At 34.8% G+C, this 18662-nt stretch overlaps 1 protein-coding gene across 3 annotated transcripts in view; it reads right to left on the bottom strand.

The window, feature by feature from the left end:
- DMXL1 (Dmx like 1) overlaps positions 1-18662 on the bottom strand; it is a 146089-nt gene that overhangs the window by 78608 nt on the left and 48819 nt on the right. For all 3 annotated transcript variants that reach the window (XM_036740774.1, XM_036740775.1, XM_036740776.1), the window contains exons 14-22: positions 17623-17712; positions 17432-17534; positions 11645-11764; positions 11065-11283; positions 7859-9553; positions 5909-6019; positions 5272-5441; positions 3197-3294; positions 2095-2260 (exon numbers count right to left, since the gene is read on the bottom strand). In XM_036740774.1, coding sequence (XP_036596669.1) covers positions 2095-2260; positions 3197-3294; positions 5272-5441; positions 5909-6019; positions 7859-9553; positions 11065-11283; positions 11645-11764; positions 17432-17534; positions 17623-17712 — 2772 coding nt within the window. The remainder of the gene's footprint in view (positions 1-2094; positions 2261-3196; positions 3295-5271; positions 5442-5908; positions 6020-7858; positions 9554-11064; positions 11284-11644; positions 11765-17431; positions 17535-17622; positions 17713-18662) is intronic.

Genomic DNA, 18662 nt, shown 5'->3' with positions numbered 1-18662 from the left:
AAAGAGAAAAATATGTCGATAAATTAGTTGAAAGTCTGAAATAAATACCTGCTCCCATTAGAATTAGTTTTTGCTCTTCATAGAGACAGGCAAAAATAATCTGCCCTGTTGCATTTTGTTTAAGGCTCTGCTGCATATTCTTAAGGAAATTAGTGCAATTTGTCTTTAGTCTCTATAATCTTAGCACCGCTCTTCTGAAATTGTTCTCTTCAAAGTCATCAGTGACTTTGTTTTTCCCCCTCATATCCTCTTTGACTTCTCAACAGTGTATGAAATTGCTGATCGCCCTCTCTCCCTATATATTCTCTTCTTCCTTTGGCTTCAGAAGCCAAAGGATGCTTCCATTGGCTCTTCTTTTGAGTCCCTAGGCAAGAGTTCACAAACTAGAGCCATTGCCCATTGTTTTTGTACCATGTGAACTAGAATTTTACATTTTAAAATAAAGTTCTGCTCTATTAAAAATATAAAGACCATTCTTAGTTGCTGGCTATACAGATAGATTTGACTCTTGGATCAGAGTTCGAGGATCCCTGCTCTAAAGGATCCTTCTCTTGGATTCTTCTTGGCTTTACTAAAGTTCTATCCTCAGATCTCTTTTCTTCTCTCCCAGTTCCTTCAGTACTACCACATACTCCCTTGGTTTTGTTATTAATTCATTGCAAATGACTTCCAGTTTGCTGATGATGACCTGAATTCTTCCCTAGGTCCCGATCCCTTTCTATAACTAGCTAAAGTAATGTCTACTTGGTACTTCAAACTCAACACTACATCAACTTTTTCCTAAACAAGATTCTTTCTAACTTCTGACTTTACAATTTTGCTTAGCAATACCAAAGTTTACCAAGTAAACTACATTTGAAATACTCAACCCTTCACCTTTTATACCCAGTTCAAAAATCCTGTGCATTCTGCTTCTAGAATATCTCATATCCATAACAATTTCTTGTATTTATATTCCACTTCTCCATTATTACTGCTACCAGTACCATAGTATATATGTAGCTACTGCCTCCACATAGGTCTTCTTGCCTTCATTTTCCTTCCCCATCCAAATCCAGACTTCACATTAAGGCCAGATTAATCTTTATTATAACATCATCTAGTAATGTCACTCTTCAGCTAAAAAAAAATCTTCAGGGCCTAATACTACGTAAAGTTCAAACTTGGAATTCAAGTCTTCCACAATCCTGTGAAACCTTATTTGTAGCCTTATATTATGTAACAACAGCATGCAAAGTACACAGAGAGTTAATAGTCCTACCTCTGACACATGCTGGCTGTGTGACCCAGGGTAAGTAATTTAACCTCTTAATGCTCTCTTAGTGGCCTAAATTTCAGAGAAGGTGAGGACTTAAACTGACAGAAGCAATTTATTCATCTGGGAGTTACTTTTCTCCATGAAATCACAGGGGCAGTCTTACATGTCACAATAGTATATCTATCCTTTGGCCAGTACATACTACTTTGTCATTTTCTGCACACATTCTCTACTTGCCTGGCTCCACAACTCTGCTAGCACTATTCTCTTTGACTGTAATGCCCTATATTCTACTCTCCTCCTATATAACCTTCCTTCACATGCCTACTGAATTCCTGTCTATGTTCTGGAGCCCATTTCAAATGCCACCTTCTGTACCAAGCCTTCCTAATTTTTTCCCAGAGATGGTATAGTGCTATTTTTGTAGCTTTCTGATACAAGTCCCATTTTTTATTTAACATTAGTGATATGTGTAATCAACCTATTAATTCAACAAATATTTATTAAGCACCCACAATATTCAAGACATGATGCTATATTGCCTCCATGAGATTTATGACTGTGTCTCACTTGATTTTTTTTTAACCACTTTCAACTCTTGGTACAGTGCTTTGTAGATGCTTAAATGCCTGTAGAGATTTTTTACTTCTCTATAGAAGTTTTTAGTTGCAATACTCTAGATCTTAAGCATAACATATAACTTGAAATAAAAATTAAATTAGAAATTGAAGTAGCCTCACAAATAAAATGTTTTAAAAGCTATTCCGATCACAAATTGTTTTATGTTTGTTTATATGCAGAAATATATTCAAATATATATATATTTCAATAATTACCTCAACTGCATCTTTCAGGCGACCAGCCAGAAGAAAAAATGCAGCAGAATGTTCAAATCTTTGTTTGCCTAGCAAAGAAAAGGCATTCTTTAATGCTGCCTTACGCCATCTGTCATCTGCAAAATTATGTCCAAAAAACTGTGTCATCTTGGTATCTTTCTGAGATCTAAAGAAAAAAACATGAAGAAAATCTGAGAATCAGAACTTTTCTGAGGAATTAGTTCCAGCCTAGGAAATAGTTCTAAAGCAATAAGTAGCCAACAATAATTTCTTGCCATATAACACAATGATATATAATCTTTAAATAAAAAATTAAAATATTAATTACAGTACCTTCTCATCGAAGTCTAACAAATGATTTTTAAAAGCCCATCACTAAAACTACCTGAAAATCTAAAAAAATTCTCCATGGAATTATACTGCCTTCTCCATTATCTTCACAATTTGTACTTTAAAGGATATCTTTTTCCTGCTTTTGTGAAGACTATTACTAATGACACAGTGAGGGTCAACTTACTTTAAATACCTCAAAGCAGCCTCGGGAAATTTAGTGACTAAATTGGTTCCAAGGTTGCTCCAATAGAGTCCTAACAGTCCATCCATTCTGACTGCCCAGAATTTACTTCAACTCCTAATGATCTGGGGATAGATTAAACCTTGTATTTTTTCTGGTGGAACTAAAAGTAAACTAAAATGTAGGGATAGAGCACCATTCATATCCCAGCATTAGCCTTGACATTTTTTGCTTATTAGCTAAATTACAGAGTGTACTTAAGAAATCAAGTAGAAGGATGACTGCTTAAGAAATTTCTCCTAAATTAATCCAATGAATGATACTCCTAACAAAGCAATGTAATTTCTTCTGCTATTTATAAATTTGTGAAAAAAAACCACAGCCATGTTATTGCATTATTAAAGCTTTGTCAATATGGACATTGAAATTAAATGTCAATTTCCAAGTGAAAGGAAAAAAGTCAGTAGATGTTTTTCTAAACATGGCCATAAAACTACACCAAAGGGGAAAAAAAATGCAGTTCTTTGCCAAGTACATTTCAGTGTTTATTAAATGCTTTCAATTAAAAAACCCAATTTTCTGCCATACCTGTATAATCCCCATATCACAGCCTTCTTCTTCATTGCAAGGTAGAAAATGGCAGCATCTAATGGATCATTCTTCCTATAAAAAGCTGCTTTAGCTATCTGTAATCAAAAACCATAGTTTAATACTTGTTTACGTTTCATATATTCACTTAGAAAAATATATTTTCTGAAGTAAGAAAACATGTCCTAATGCTTTCTATTTGTAGTGTGCACTAGCTATGTATTTTTAGTTCAGTTTGTTTAAAGGATAAGATAACTTAGATGGGATAGGATGGCATAAGATAGGATAGGATATTCTAATAAAATATCAATGAGTGTTCTAAGAATGATGTTAGAGAAAAAAAGATTTCATTTTTATATAAATTATATTCATTTGATTTTTTGAAATCAAAGAGCATTGTATACTTAGAAAATAGGAAAATCATGCCTAAGAGTATTCAATGTTTATTAAATTGAACTGGATCTTTTGGAGTAGAGAAAGGAAAGAGGAACCATAAAGAGATAAATAATGGGTGGCTGGAGTAGCAACTGTTTTATAAAAGCTGGATTAGTCCTTAAGGGATAGAGTCTTCTTAGATTCCTTGCAGCCAAGGCATGAAAGGCTTACTACCCCTAAAGGCTGAACAGGTGTCAGAGATTGTAATGGAATTCCCATGGCCCTAAAAGTATGAAGATGCGTTTTTACTGTTATTTGCCACAGTGAATCTAGAGGAAGTTGTATTTTATTTTAATTTGACCAGGGATTACTAAATTCTCTTTACTGCATTTTCTGGTCCATTGGTGCCTCATTGTGTCCTAACTTCATGTTTAATCATCATACTGATTCAAGATAGTCCTAACTCCGAATAATGCTTTTGAAAAACTTTTGACGAAGTTTTTCTAGCAAAATATATTTTTAAATGATTGAATTAATATAAAGATAAAAAGCAAAAAAAAAAAACCAAACCTCCCCCAAAAAAACAACCCAAGGATGTATCGTGCTTCTATGAATGAGAAAGGACACTATTCATGCTGCAGTTCTCCTATAACCTAATGAACTTGAAGGAAAATAATCTATTCTTTTAGTAGGATAAGGCTCTAAGACACCATGTGTTATTTCTTGATCCCATTTGGCACCCTGACCCTGCATCCTTTTAATCTTTGCAAATTCAGCCCTAACTCAGAACTCTGGAGTCAGTAAACAGCAAAAAATCCTCAGAAATTATTCCATTCCACTTATGATTTACTGCCCTGGTTCCCTCCCTCAACTCTCATTCTCTAACCCAGCCCCAGTTCCTCTAGGACTGAGGCTGGAGCTTTCTTCACTTACTCCTTCCTATCATTTCAAACTTAAACATCTGACTACGAAATCCAATCCCTGTTGTAAAGTCTTTCTGCGGTTAGAGTAGTTAACTACACTTTCTATAACTTCTAATTTTTTTTTCTTATTTCAAGATTATGATTTTACATTAAAGTTCTACTTCAACAAAGACAGGCAGGTACACTGGGGCTCTAGAAGTCTATGACAACATAATGTAAGCTCTGGCAGATCCTACAAAGCTGGAAATGTTTTGTAGTGATAGATTTCATGCTTCTCCTCTGCGAACCAACACTAGCATTACCTCAGAGAGGTGAGGAATATTTTTTGCCCTAACAACTTTACAAATTCTAGAGGGTCTATAATTAGTTTTAGTAAAGGAAGTTCTCCATACTGATAAAATTACAACTCTGTGGGGTGGTTAAAAAGAATGAGTTCATCTAGCTATACCAGTTAAGCCTTCCTCTCTTAGACTATTTAGGACTGTACCCAAATCCCAACCAGATCCTTTACAAAAGTACGTCACAGATTCAAGAGGACTGGGAGAGTATAGGTAATCAATGCAAAGCTATGACCACCATATGAAGAATAAGCCAAAGCTTATAGTCTGTTGACAAAAGAATTAGTATTTATTAGCATTTATTCATTTAGCATAAGCTTTTAACATAAACTCAAATTAGCTCTAAAGTGCTAATTCATAGCTTTTTATAAAATGCAGATGACTAAAAAGTACTTGTTAGCATAATAGTTCATTTTTACACTACATTACTAATATTTACCTTTTCTATGCACCTGCGTAAGACTCGAGTGTTTCGAACCCACCACCCTACACCCATAGCTCTTAGTTCTGACCACGTGGGATCATTTTTCTGCATGGCAGGTAGCATATTCAGTAGCTCTTCTTCTGCTACTGAATGAAATGCCCAGGCAAAATGACTAGTAGAGAGACCTGAGAACAGGAAAAGAAATGTAACATTGTAATTCTCAGTGTTAAAAACAAAACTTCCATCTCACATTGATTTACTAGAGGGAGGAGGGAAAACTGGGAGAACCTGGGAAAGGACCTATGATTTCACTGACACAAAGAAACTCTCAATTTGAAAACTCCTTTCATTAGAGCAGACTGGCACCTGCCCTGGAACTTCTCTGAGATATTGGGTTAAGTGACTTTCCCATGTGGTCATGCAGCTAGTACTATCATAAGGAAGACTTGAACTCAGGTCATCCCAACTTCAAAGTTGGCCCTCTATCTATAAAAATTCCTATTCTAGAAACAAATCTTGAAGAAACTATCTTTCATAAAATTACTCCATACTTAAGGTATGTCCAAATAACCATGTCATCATTACTCTAAATAGGTAAGCCAAGTTTCTCATTTAAACATATTATATCCATTTAAGTAAGCTACAAAATTACCTTGGTGAAGGAGTTGTGCTCGATAGACAGGTGGAAGAGAGGTTGTGAGAAAAGTATGAAGGCGAACTGCCAAAAGAAATTTTAAGCCACATTCATCAAGAGTTTCTCCACCTATGAATAAAAAATATACTCTTACTTATTTTCATTGGAATAAAGCTAGAAAACAATTCCATTCATTATGTAGCTGGCATAGAAAACAGTACCTATAATGATGAGCCTAACTATAGGATACTATGCATATAAGAAAAAGACATTGAAACACTTTGTCAAATTAAAGAAATAAAGTGTGAAGTACAAAATAAAGCAAAAATGAAGAAATTTCTCATTATGGAAAACAAGATGTTGTTACATAGGCAACTTATTTAATTATATTGGCATGCTTGATCTTTTTTGTAAACAAGGAAAATTGTTAGGTATTTCTTCATGGTATATAGTATTTAATGTAGTTCATAATTATACATATTTGAGGGGCATTACAGAGCCTTGGACTTGAACTCAGGGGACATTATCATGGGCCAATAACAAATCTCTTTGAGCTTCGGGTTTATCACTTATAAAATGAGGATAATAATTACCCCACCATCTGTTAGGGTTGTTGTAACAAAAGTGCTTCACAAATTTAAGTCTTACACCATCCTTAGCATTAACAAAACACTTTCTCCACAATTACCCCAAAGTGGAAGGAAACTGAGACTCAGAGAAATGAAATTACTTCCTCACTATCAGATAATTGGTAAATTTTGGAGTTGTAACTCAAATCTATCTTTAATGAACTGTAGTTGAGGGATCTAAAGCTTATCATATAAATTATCATATAAAAAGATTACTTAGGTGTCCTCATAACTCCTCTGTGAGCAGTAATAGATAAGAAAACTAAGGTACCAAAACATTAAATGTCTTGACCAGGATCAAACACAGTAATAGAACTCAAATTTAGGTCTGACTTTGTGACTAGTGTAATCTCTCTGTTGCCAATATGACATCTTCATGGAGGAGAAAATGAAAACAGAGAGCTAAAAATTAAATATTTACATCAATTACTTTTTCTCTAAGTGTTTTCCCAAACTCTTTTGTCCTACAAGAACAAAGATTCTGGAAGGAAAATATAGATGTCAGTGACAGTATTTCCTCTGCAATATTAAATATAAAATTACTTGTGTAGTACTTTTATGTATCATCAGGGTTTTTTTTTCTCCTCCCTCCTTAACCACCCCTCCCTCCAAAATAAAAACAACTGGTACAGTGGAAAGATCACTGACTCCACAGTTAGAGGACACAGGTTCATATCTCTGCCATCTACATGACTTTGGGCAACGCTTCTCTACACCTCACCTTTCTCATTTATAAAATTAGAGATACACTGGATGTCCTATGAGGTCAACCTCTAGCACTGAATATAAGGCCAACCATAATTGCTTCTATTTTGTTGAAAAAAAAATCCCTAGGCTCCTTTTTATCTGGGAGTGGGGGTAAAATCCATGATTTCATATCATTTTGATGACAATGAGTTTTTCAAAATATTTCAAATCTTAAAATGCTTTCCATAGTAAAATTTGTTGGGAAAGCACTGCTCAGAAATGGTCAACATTTTTTGAATTTTAAGCTATTGTAAAACTTTAAAGAAAAAAAATTTAAGTAATAAAATATATAATAATGACAGGAACTAGTATGTTCACAGTGTGTTAAGATTTGCAAGGCTCTTTACAAATATTATTTCATTTTATTTTCACAACAAAACTGTGAATTGTTGAGGTATTATCCCTATTTTACATATAAGGATTCAAAAGGCAGACAAAGGTTATGTGACTTGACCAGTCACTTAACTAGTTGTCTCAGAACTAGTAAGTCTCTGAGGTCACATTTGAACTCAAGCCTTCCTGACTCAATGTCCAGTGCTCTATCCACTGTGCCATCTAAATTCCTTAAACATAAAACACAACTTATTTTTACCTTGGTTTCTGTCTCTGCTTTCACCAATATCAGTACTTGTAGTTGCAATAGTATCAGCTAAGGCCATCAAAGACATCTGTTCCATCCGGTTGAGACCTGGTAAGCTAGAATGAAGTAAGTGGCCTGAAAGAACTTGGGCATGTTCAGGACCAAAGTAAGTTGGACTGTACTGAGAAAGATCAATAACCTTGGGCTTTGTATTTTCTTCTTCTGTCTCAAAGATATGAATATCATCAGTAGTTATTGTTGATGTCTGAAAAAGCTCATTGTAACTTTCATCATGTAATTGACTTGTTTTGTTTAAGTGATTACAATTACCGGATTTCTCTGAAGATGAAGAATAAGGGCTATCATCATCTGCAGCAAGTAAAGCATATAAAGGGAGAGGGGGTACTGAATCTATTTCTGTATAGTCCGTATTTTCAGTTTTATTGAATGTTGGAGAATCTCTTGTGGTACTCCCACTTGCGCTAATGGTAAGAGATCTAAGTCGGCGTTCATGATTGGATACTGCTTCATTCAAAGCCACAACTTCTCCTGCAATGCATTTAACAAGATGGGATAAAATGGCCTTAGCCCTACGCACTTTACCAAGATCCATAAGTTCTAAAAGCTGTAAGGGATGATATTGAGGTAAAGTTGGCGAGAGTGCATGAGCTGCTTCAAAAAGGCCTGAATCTTCCATGTCCATATCAAGATCAAATGCAGTTTTCTTTCCACAAATTTTCTGTGCAAGACTAGTCATGGAGCGAGTTAATGTTTTCTTTGGTGGGTGTAAACCAGACCCTGATGAATTACTCGGTTTCATTAAACTTATGATAGATGGAGTGCTTCCATCATATGAGCCTGTGATCACAGGCTCTTGTTTAGGAGGTGGCTGCCACTGGGAATAAACATGCATCTCGCAATCCATTCCTACCACAAGGATGCCATCACGTACCCAAGATAAAGAAACAGGAAAAGGTGGTGATCCTTCCACTGAAGAAACCAAATCGACACACCGAAGTAGAACAAACTTAGACTGGGACAAAACTTTAGTGTTCTCCCATAGCGGGAATGCCAAGCCTTCTTTACCAGTTTGTTCCTGAACTCTGCCAGCCAGTTGTCCATACATAAAGAGCTTTGATCCAATTCCTACGGTAAGTATATGAGAACCATCTTCTCTAGACATCCAGTCTAAGTGAACTAAATGCTTTGTATATGGCATGATATTCTCTTTACTAGATAAGTAAACCTCTTGTTTATTGTAGGCCACTAAATTGCTATCAATACTAATACCAGAGTCCAACATTGCACTTAATTCCTCTAAATGAATTGTCTGTTCAAGGATCCAAAATGAACCTCCTGTAGACTCACATTCAAAAATACTTACATGCATCATAAAGTCTTGAGAAGATCTACCATTAGATGTAGTCTGCTTGTAGGCTACAGCTAAACGATTTGTGTGTGCACAGCTAACTTCTATTGGCCTGCCAGGAATAGTTACAACACTGCTACTAGGAAGTCCATCCTCAATGAGTAAAGGCCATTCTTCCCAAATGTACTCAAGATTACTTTTCGCAGTATTTTCTGAAGTGGCAGTCTCTACAGATGTTACTCTGCATCTCCAGAATCTCACTTTTTTATCTGAACATGATGTTGCCAATAAATAGGGCGCGCTGCATACTGGATATATGGAAGAGGAGCTTAGATGTCCTAAAACAAAAAAAAAATCATTCCTTAGGCAAAGAATTAATAAATAAATCATCCTGTTTAGTTGAATATATTAATTTTTATGTATTTTGTTATTCGTCCTTTCAGAAGAGTACTATTAAAACATTAAGTAGTATATTTAGAAATTGGTGCTTATTTAAAAAAAATATTTCAATATTAGTTGGAAAAATATATAAAAATATATTTTGCATACTGTCAAGAATAAAATAGGCTCCAACACCGGTGTGCAGTTGGTGCAAGTAAAATACTTTGAAGGAATTTTTAGTATACCTACTCTTTCCTAAAGGCCTGGCTTTAAAATAAAATCCACAAGACAAAATAAAGAGAAAAGACCATGTTCTCTATGTTTTTCTTTAAAAAAAAAAACAACTATTTCCTGCTATGGAACTTCTTTTTTTTTTTAAGCCAACTCTACAGCATTTTAAAGTAACTCCTAAATTACTGTTTCTGTCCATCATAATCTCTTCTATCAGTAATATTTTAATTAAAGGATAACATATACTTTTCACAGGGCAAACAGTAACAGACCTTGGAATTGCACCTTCAGAAAATAAAAAGCTACAAAATTTTTTCTCAAATTTTATCAACTGCATTTTCAACAGCCCTACTCTATTTTTCATGCAAAATTTTGGAAAAGGGAGAATTTCTAAGCTACTACAAAATCCCACCCTCTTGCCCAACCCCCCCTCCACAAAAAGGCACACACAGAAAGAGCTCAGAAGGAAAGGTAATAGTCCATTTTTTCCATCCCACACACCATTTCAAGGCTAACATATGCATTTTTAAAAATATTGAGTAATTTGCAGTTTATAGTTATATGTAATGGGTTTTTAAAAATTTGAATATTTATTTTGGTAGTTACTAAATCCAGTGGGGCGAGTTACAAATAAAAGAAAGATTTCTATGCTTTTGCACATGCCCCCTAGTAACTCCTTTCTTCTGTTTAGTCCAGAAAACAAGAAAGAGGAAACTAAAATGATTATATAAGTATTCAATGACACCCAGAAATGACAATAGTCAATGCAAGAGGGCAAGCAGCAGAACAGGCATAACACTTAAGTATAGATATATTCATAAGTGGAAGGAAGAAGTAAGCTTTGTTTTGTAGTACACATGTTGGGTTGCAATTTTTTTTTAAAAAAAGAACTTTTTCTGCAAAGCTTAGGGTCCCTTAGAAATTTTCCCTTAAAAGTGTCCTAAGATTTTGTTTAAATCAACAGAATATGTTTAGGTAGGGTAATAGCATAACCTTCAAAAATATTAGTTTTTCACATCACAAATATTTCAAATTGTATCAACAAGTACTTAGTAAGACCATACAAGGAGCTTAAAACACCTGATCAAGTTACTTATCTTTATTTTTTCTGTTCTTGCTTCATAGTTACTTGAAAAACAGTGGTTACATATGAATATCAGAATAATATAAGAATATATATGTGAAACACTTATGGATTCCAAGGTTTTGCTATTTTCATTCCTTAAGATGCACAAACCTGCTGATGGTTTAACACTGATTATCTCAACTCCTTCTGGTAAACTCAGTTCTTGACTATATACCATTTCTGAAGAAAGAGTCAATTTACTAGTACTTTGAAGATTTGCTCTGCAAGCCTGATATTTCTTTGAAAAAGGAGGTTGGATCTTTTCGGGAGAAGATGATAACTCTTCTTGTTGCAACACTGAACCAGACACACTTGTATCTATTTTCTCATCTGAAAGATAATGTATAAAAACATGTATAATATAATTCTATACTGTTTTAAAACAAAGGTAATACAGTTTGTGAGTAAAAAGAGAACTAATTTCATTTAAGCTATATCAGTATATAACTGATTATATTCTAAATATAACAAGAAAACTCCCATCAAACTTAATTTGGGCAAGAAAATAAATTTTTGAGACCATAAACTGAATAGTATACCCAAAAGTAATGTTGTATGTATATATGTATATATATATATATGTGTGTGTGTGTGTGTGTGTGTGTGTATAACCACAATAAGATAACCAAAATAGTTCTAGTTACCTTTTTATTAACATTTTTTATTTTACCTCAAAAAAATTACTACCTACCTACTGAGACAGGAATGGATTTTAAATGTAAATTCCACATATGAAGTAATGAGCGGTTATCTTGAGTATACTCTATCACAACTAAGTAGAATTTTTCAGAAAATCCATTAGGTTGGGTACCTGTTGGTATTAAAAGGCGTTGTTTAGTATAAACTCAGAAAATGAAAGATACATCTTAAACACAGAAGATAAAATAATAATTAATAAAAATTCAAATTTTTATATGACATACCTTAAAGATTTCCAACAAAGATGACAAGACATAAGAAAATTATCAAATATTCCACTTTCTAACAAGGATCTGGATTTGCTGAATTATTTAAGATCCCTACTGTATGCTTATATTTCACAAACAAAATTAGCTTTTAAAGGTCAACTGAAAATAAGTTACTCATACTATGAAAAACACTTTTCATACATATGGATATCATAACAAAAAGTCAAAAAATTATTTAACAGCCACAATTTCTGCAGAAAGAAATTTTTAGATACATAGGAGTAATATGAAATCAACTTAGACCAGCATATCATTTTGAAGCTCTAGATGCTTTAAATCAAATTATAATAAGTTCAAAAATAACTGCACAGATGTGCTTCATTTTGCATGATATCTAAGGGGGTCTTTACCACAAAATATATGTTACAAGGAGTACGCATCCCAAAAGATAAATTCATACATATTCACCTACAGCTGCACTCCATAATCTCTAACATTTACAGACCAAAATTTCTACGTTAGGGAGCCCCCTCAACTGCACTACTCTAATCCTCATAACTTATCAGCATCATCTCCCAGTCTCTCCCACCATCTGCTCATAGAAGGCACTCGCTCCTCACTAAGGCTGATCCCTACATTCATGCCCTTCAGAAGCAGTGTAATCATTATCCTGGAATCCAGGTCATAATAACAGACAAGTCACAAACTTTTGAGTCTCACTTTTATGAAACAAGATAGTACTAACCTACCTACCTCACAAGGTTATTGTAAAAACAATGCTTTGTAAATATTAAATCTCTATATAAATGTGAGGTATTTTTATTGATTCCAGCACTTCTTGCCTCCAACAAGATATTGCTCCATTAGACATTTTCCTGCCACAAGAATCTGGAATTTCTTCTTAGCCATAGGTTTTTTCTCATTCTTACTTAAGAGATATAGTCAGGCCTGAGGAGACCTAAAACAACTTTTCTATGACTTTTCTGGCCAACTTAGCTACTGTCACATTTCTGTGCTCCTCTTCAATACCAAACTAGAAAAATTGATTATACTCAAAGAATACTTGCTCACAACCTACTCTTTTCTTAAACCCATGAAAGTAAAAATCTAGACCAATCTTTCTCTTGAAAATATCTTCTCAATGTAAAGAAAGTCTCCTAAAAAAATGTCGTCAGTCTCTATCCAGAATGATTGATTTAAAAAATAAATAAATAAATGTTTGCCACTGTGTGCCAGGCACTATGTCAGGTACTAGAGACAGAAAGTTAAAAACTGCCCTCAAAAAAAAAAAAAAGCTTACATTCTATAAACGTAAAGCCAACTTGTAGACAGATAAGTAAATACAAAGTAATTTGGAGAACAAGGAGGTATTAGCAACAAGGGGAATTAGGATAGATCTGCAGCTTTTGAAATCTGATTTTAGTTTCTGAATCTCCTGGTGACTGTGAGTTTGGCCATCAACAAACCTACTTGCAAGGAATAGCATATAGGAAAATTTAGATAATACAGACTTTAAGTTGCATAAATATTCAGATAAAGACTAAATTATTAGACTTCGCTGTTTACATGGAAGTATGAATTTTTGTTAGTCTCAATACTGACATTGTGAAGATCTACATATTTCCATGTTTCTTAAATATTAAAAATGAACCTGTGATCTCATCAATTAAGAGATCTTCCTTCATTGACAAAGATTGCACCTCAGCCATGCTTACAGATCCTGTGCAATTGTTATCCATGTCCACTCAGGGTCCACTCAGCGTGCTTGAGTCTTTCCTTGCTTCCTCCCACATCAGAAGGGTACCAGTGTGGCATTCTGGATGTCCACTTGTGAATCCGAGTTCTTGCCAGCCCATCTTCAATTCCTGTCATACACACCTATCTTTCACCAGAGTACCTCTTTGCTTGTAGGTTGGTGCCTGCTCAAATCCACCACGCACTTCTCCACTACCCTCTGTGTGATACTCTTTAGTTCCTCAGATGTAGTAATGTTACAATCTTGTGTTACACTGAAGAGTGAGGCCTTTGCTGTCACGGGAAACTTGGGATCAGTAAAAGAACTTTGTAATTTCCTGAAATCAATCCAGCCCTCTTTCCTCCTTCAATTCTGGAATTAGCATGCTATCTGTCTCTATCCCAGATATGTATAATATTGGAAAAAGTTCTGATGTGTCCATCCAAAAGCACTGAAATCTAGGGAAGAGAGTCTTCAATCACTTGGTCTTTCTTTTCTGGACAGACAAGCCAACTCCTTTTGAGTGATTACAGATCTTTTTCAGGAGTCTCTACAATGTTCTGGGTCTTGATGCAATCAATACCATGACATGTACAAACCAGCACCTGGAAAATCCACAGGGAATCCTTCCTCAAGTTGGAATCTGGCCTGGATTTGCTATGATAGCCTGAATACTTTTGGCAAGCATCATGATGTTTACTGTAAGAGGGTCCTGGAACAGGATAGTTCTCATTGTTCTGTCTTCCAAGAAATCTTAAAGGATTTTGATGCATGGCTAGGAGAGACCTTGCTGTAAAAAAGACGTGTAGCAGCATTTTGTTCTACCAAATCAGTTTTTTTTAAGTGGGGTTAATAAATAGTAAGCACAATAGAATTTTAAATTCTCCACATCTTTCAATTAATTTTGAAGCCTCAGTTTCCTACTAATTCTATTATCAAGGATGGCTTTGACTTATGTACAGTTATCCTTTCCCCATCATGACTTTCTCCACTATGTGTTTTGATATAACATGGGTCGGCATAAGAAATTAAATGGGAATTTTGGAAGAGTTTTGTGGAAGCTACGGATGACATGCAAAAACCAGCAGACAACATAGAAAAAGTTTAGAAACTTAGAAATGCATAAAATAGATGTGAAGTATTTTATAATATCAAGAAAAAAGAGAAGGAAATCCACGAAGCCAAAAGGGCTGATACAAAGGGAGGGCCAAAATACATGGATTTTCCAGATCGCGGGACACTGTACCCCTTGCCCCTGTGATGTGGAAATGATAACTGTATAGATTTTTTGTAGACAGTAACAACAATATTTTAATGATGATCAACTGTGAAGGACTTAGCTATATCAATGATTACAATGAGCCATGACAATTCCAAAGGATTCATGACGAAAAATGCTATCCATGTCCAGAGAGAGAAACTGATAACCTCTGAGTGCAAACTGAAGCATACTTTTTTTCAATTTTCTTTTCTTTTTTTTTTAAGTTTTTTGCAACATGGCTAACATGGAAATGTTTTGTATGGCTTCACATGTACAATGGATATCATACGGCTTGCCTCCTCAATGGGTAAGGGAGGGCTTGGAGAGGGAGAGAAAGTTACGATTTTGTGTAGAAAAAGAGAGTAGACACACATTAGTTAGCAGGTAGTGAAATTATAAAACTTTTTCAGTGTTAATTAGGTCTGAGATTTTTTCCCACACCTTTGGCATCTTTTTCTCCTTCGGATTCCTTATATATTAGTGTCTCACTATCTTCACAAGTGTACTGCTTCCAGCATAGATCTATTTTATAGACAGATAGGTGTGACAGATAGAGATGTGTGTATGTGTATATTGTAAATCTATACATACAGATATGATATTCATACACATATAAGCACCCATCTTTACTCTCTTCAATAAGCACCTCAGGTACTGTGATGTTACAATCCAAACACGGTAGTTCCACTATTCTTGATAAATAAAATAATTGGCTATTTAAAAAAAATCTTTTCCATTTTTACTCTATTTATACTACTTCCATTTTCATCATCAAATACCCATGAGATGACTTTGCTTAGCTGGATATTGTGCTAAGCTTTCTTTAAGCTAGTTTCTCTACTACTTCTCTTAGTTTTATGAGATGATGTTGCTCACATTTGTGCATTACCCTTCTCCTGAAAATTTTACAGAAAAGTTTATATTCTAACCCAATGCTACCATCATTTCATCATTCTCCTCCATGCAGTTGCTTTCCTGGATATCATGATCTCCAGAAACTCACTTCAATACTCCTTATTCCCCTCGGTACCCCTACCCCTCCCCTCTGACCAGACAGTGTGTAAGGTGGACCTCCTCTTTGATCCTCCACTATTTCAGGAGGGCTCTCAGGGAATTCACCTCATCATTTTTAATCCAGTTGATTTCCTGGACTTCATGATCTCCAGATCACCATTCTGTAAGATGAAATCAATTCTGAAACTTTCACGTCCTCAAATCATTTCCACCCCAGCTGCAGAATCATCATGCCCCTTTAATAGGTAACCTCCCCTCCCTCTTCCCCCTATCTGACCTCCCCCAGCTTTTTAGCTTCTTTTTGTGTGTTGACTTTCTCCATCAAAGCTCCTTGAAGACAGGGACTATCTTATGTCTTTCGTTGTATCCCCAGGGCTTAGCACAGTGCATGGCACATAGTAAGTACTTAATAAATGAATATTGATTCAGACTCTGCCTTTGCCATTGGCAGCTATCATCATTCTTCATTTGTCAAGTAAGTGAGACGTTGGCTAAGATGCTTTTGGAGCTCTTTTGGTTTTCTTGATGTGGTAATTAATTTATACTGGTTAAATCTCTGGAGGAAAAAGGGCAAATTTTGTATTACCTAATCGGTCTACATAATGTTCTATGCAAATAAGCACTTAAATGATTTTTAAGGATAAAGAAGTAGCCTTAAGTATGTTTTCCTAAAAGAATATTTCAGAATTAACAGATCCCTTAGTTTCTGTGATACTTGATTCCATTTCATTCTATCAAGCCTAAATTTGCCTTTCTATAACTTCCCCTCAAAGTTACTTGGTCCTCTAAAGGACTTGGGACAAAGTCAGACAAATCTAGTCCCTCTCTTTCCTATAATATCTCATGAAAAACTTGAAAAAAAGATGCAACATGTTGCTTCTAAGCCTCTATGTCTTCAAGCTAAATAGATCACTGGTTCAACCAATCTTTATGTGCATTGTCCCCTTACCATCCTGGTTTTCATTCTCTGAGCAATGTTCTTCCTAAGGCTAAGAACCCCTAACTCAACAGAATACACTTGATACAGAGTGATTCATTGATCCAAAAGAACTGCAAGAGAACTATCATTTTCCACAATCTGGCAAGTGTAGGTCTCTCTCAAGGTAGTCTAAAATAGTCTTTTTAGTTACCATAACATACTCTTCACTCACATTAAGACTGAAGTCAAGTAAAACTCTCAAATCTTTTCCACAACAAATACTTCCTTCTCTAAGCAAGTGATTCCTTGAATCCAAGGAGAGGATTTTATATTAAACTTACACTAAACTCTATCAGAATGTGTCTTTATTAGATTTGGCCTGCCACTCACTCTTTTTGCCGCTTGATTTATTAATTGTATTAGCTGTTATCCCTCCCCATTCTCATGTTATTTCCAAATTTGATAAGCACAGGACTTTTGCTCACATGAGTCGCTGACAAAAACGTTCACTTGCACAAGGCCAAGTATCCACACATACATGCACTAACGTGAACGAACACACACATGACGTTAGCCTCAAATGGAATTAAAGGATATTTTAAATATCTTTATAATTTTGCTTATGAAATTTTTTTCTTTACCAGAATCAGATAAAATGCTGCCCTTTCCCAGACTTTTCTTCTCCAGGCTATTCAAAATGAAGTCTTCTTGAAAAACATGAAGTAGCTGTGTTTTTCTGCCACGCTGCATGTAAATAAATAAATAACAATATAAATTGCCAAGTAAGTCATTTACCTAAATTGTCTATAGTCAGAATAAACAGTAAACTTACAAGTTCAGTAATGGGATCTAACTCAATAATGCATCCTGGTCTTGCTGTTGACTGTTGACTTACGATGTTAAACACTTCACCAACATATTTCTGTTTTTTAAAAAAAATAAAGACAGTTTCTTAACTCACTTATAAAGTTATTACTATTATCAACATTTACAAAAATAATCTGTAAATGGGAGGAAGAGGAGGAAATCCTATTTTCTTTAGTTTTGTAAGAAGTCAACTAAGTCATAAAGTCCCTTCCAAGATTTTAGCCTGTGCACCTCGCTGGAAATTTTACAAGCATTATAATGTAAATTAGAATCTAGTAATTAAGAACAATGATTAGTTGTACTGAGGGAAAATTATTTCCTATCCAGTAGTACATAAACCTGACCCTAATGATAAAAAGAACAGTTTCAAAGGCTGATCCTTTGTAAACGGTGATTCTCAAATATGGTGGGGCCTTTGGAAATGAACTGAAGTTTAAAGAGTGATTGTAAAATATGGTGGACCACTGGAAACAAGTTAAAGTTATATACTTCTTTCCTAGTAATAAAAGTTTCTTTTTATCACTGTGTTAAAGGAAGCCAAGTACAGTAGAGAACTCAGTCAGGAAGACTTGGGTTCAAGTCCTATTTCTAACACATACTAGATATATGAAACTGGTCAAGTCACTTAATTTCTCAATGTCTAAGAGGCAACTCAAAGACTACAAGATGCAGACAAATTGCTGGTCAGCACTGGTAAAAAGAGTGCCCTCATTGGGAGCTGCCTAGAATGATAAAATCCCAGATGCAATGAAAACATAATGGTTACTTTAATTTATGAAGAGCCAAGTATTTTTATGATAGATCTTATGAATACTATCCTAAAAGAATATATTTGATAGCTACTTAATGAATTAACAAACATCTATGAAACACCTACATGTGCCAGGTATTGAGGGGTAAAGTTCCTAGATAAGTAAATACAGGATATATTACAAAATAAATGCTAAGGAATTTCTGGGTTGAGTAGAATACCATCTAGGTCAAAAAAAGTCTGAAAATAAGCAT

Source organism: Trichosurus vulpecula, chromosome 1 (assembly GCF_011100635.1).
Source record: "Trichosurus vulpecula isolate mTriVul1 chromosome 1, mTriVul1.pri, whole genome shotgun sequence".
NCBI classification, from domain to species: Eukaryota; Metazoa; Chordata; class Mammalia; order Diprotodontia; family Phalangeridae; genus Trichosurus; species Trichosurus vulpecula.
This window is presented reverse-complemented; position numbering and strand designations above follow the sequence as displayed.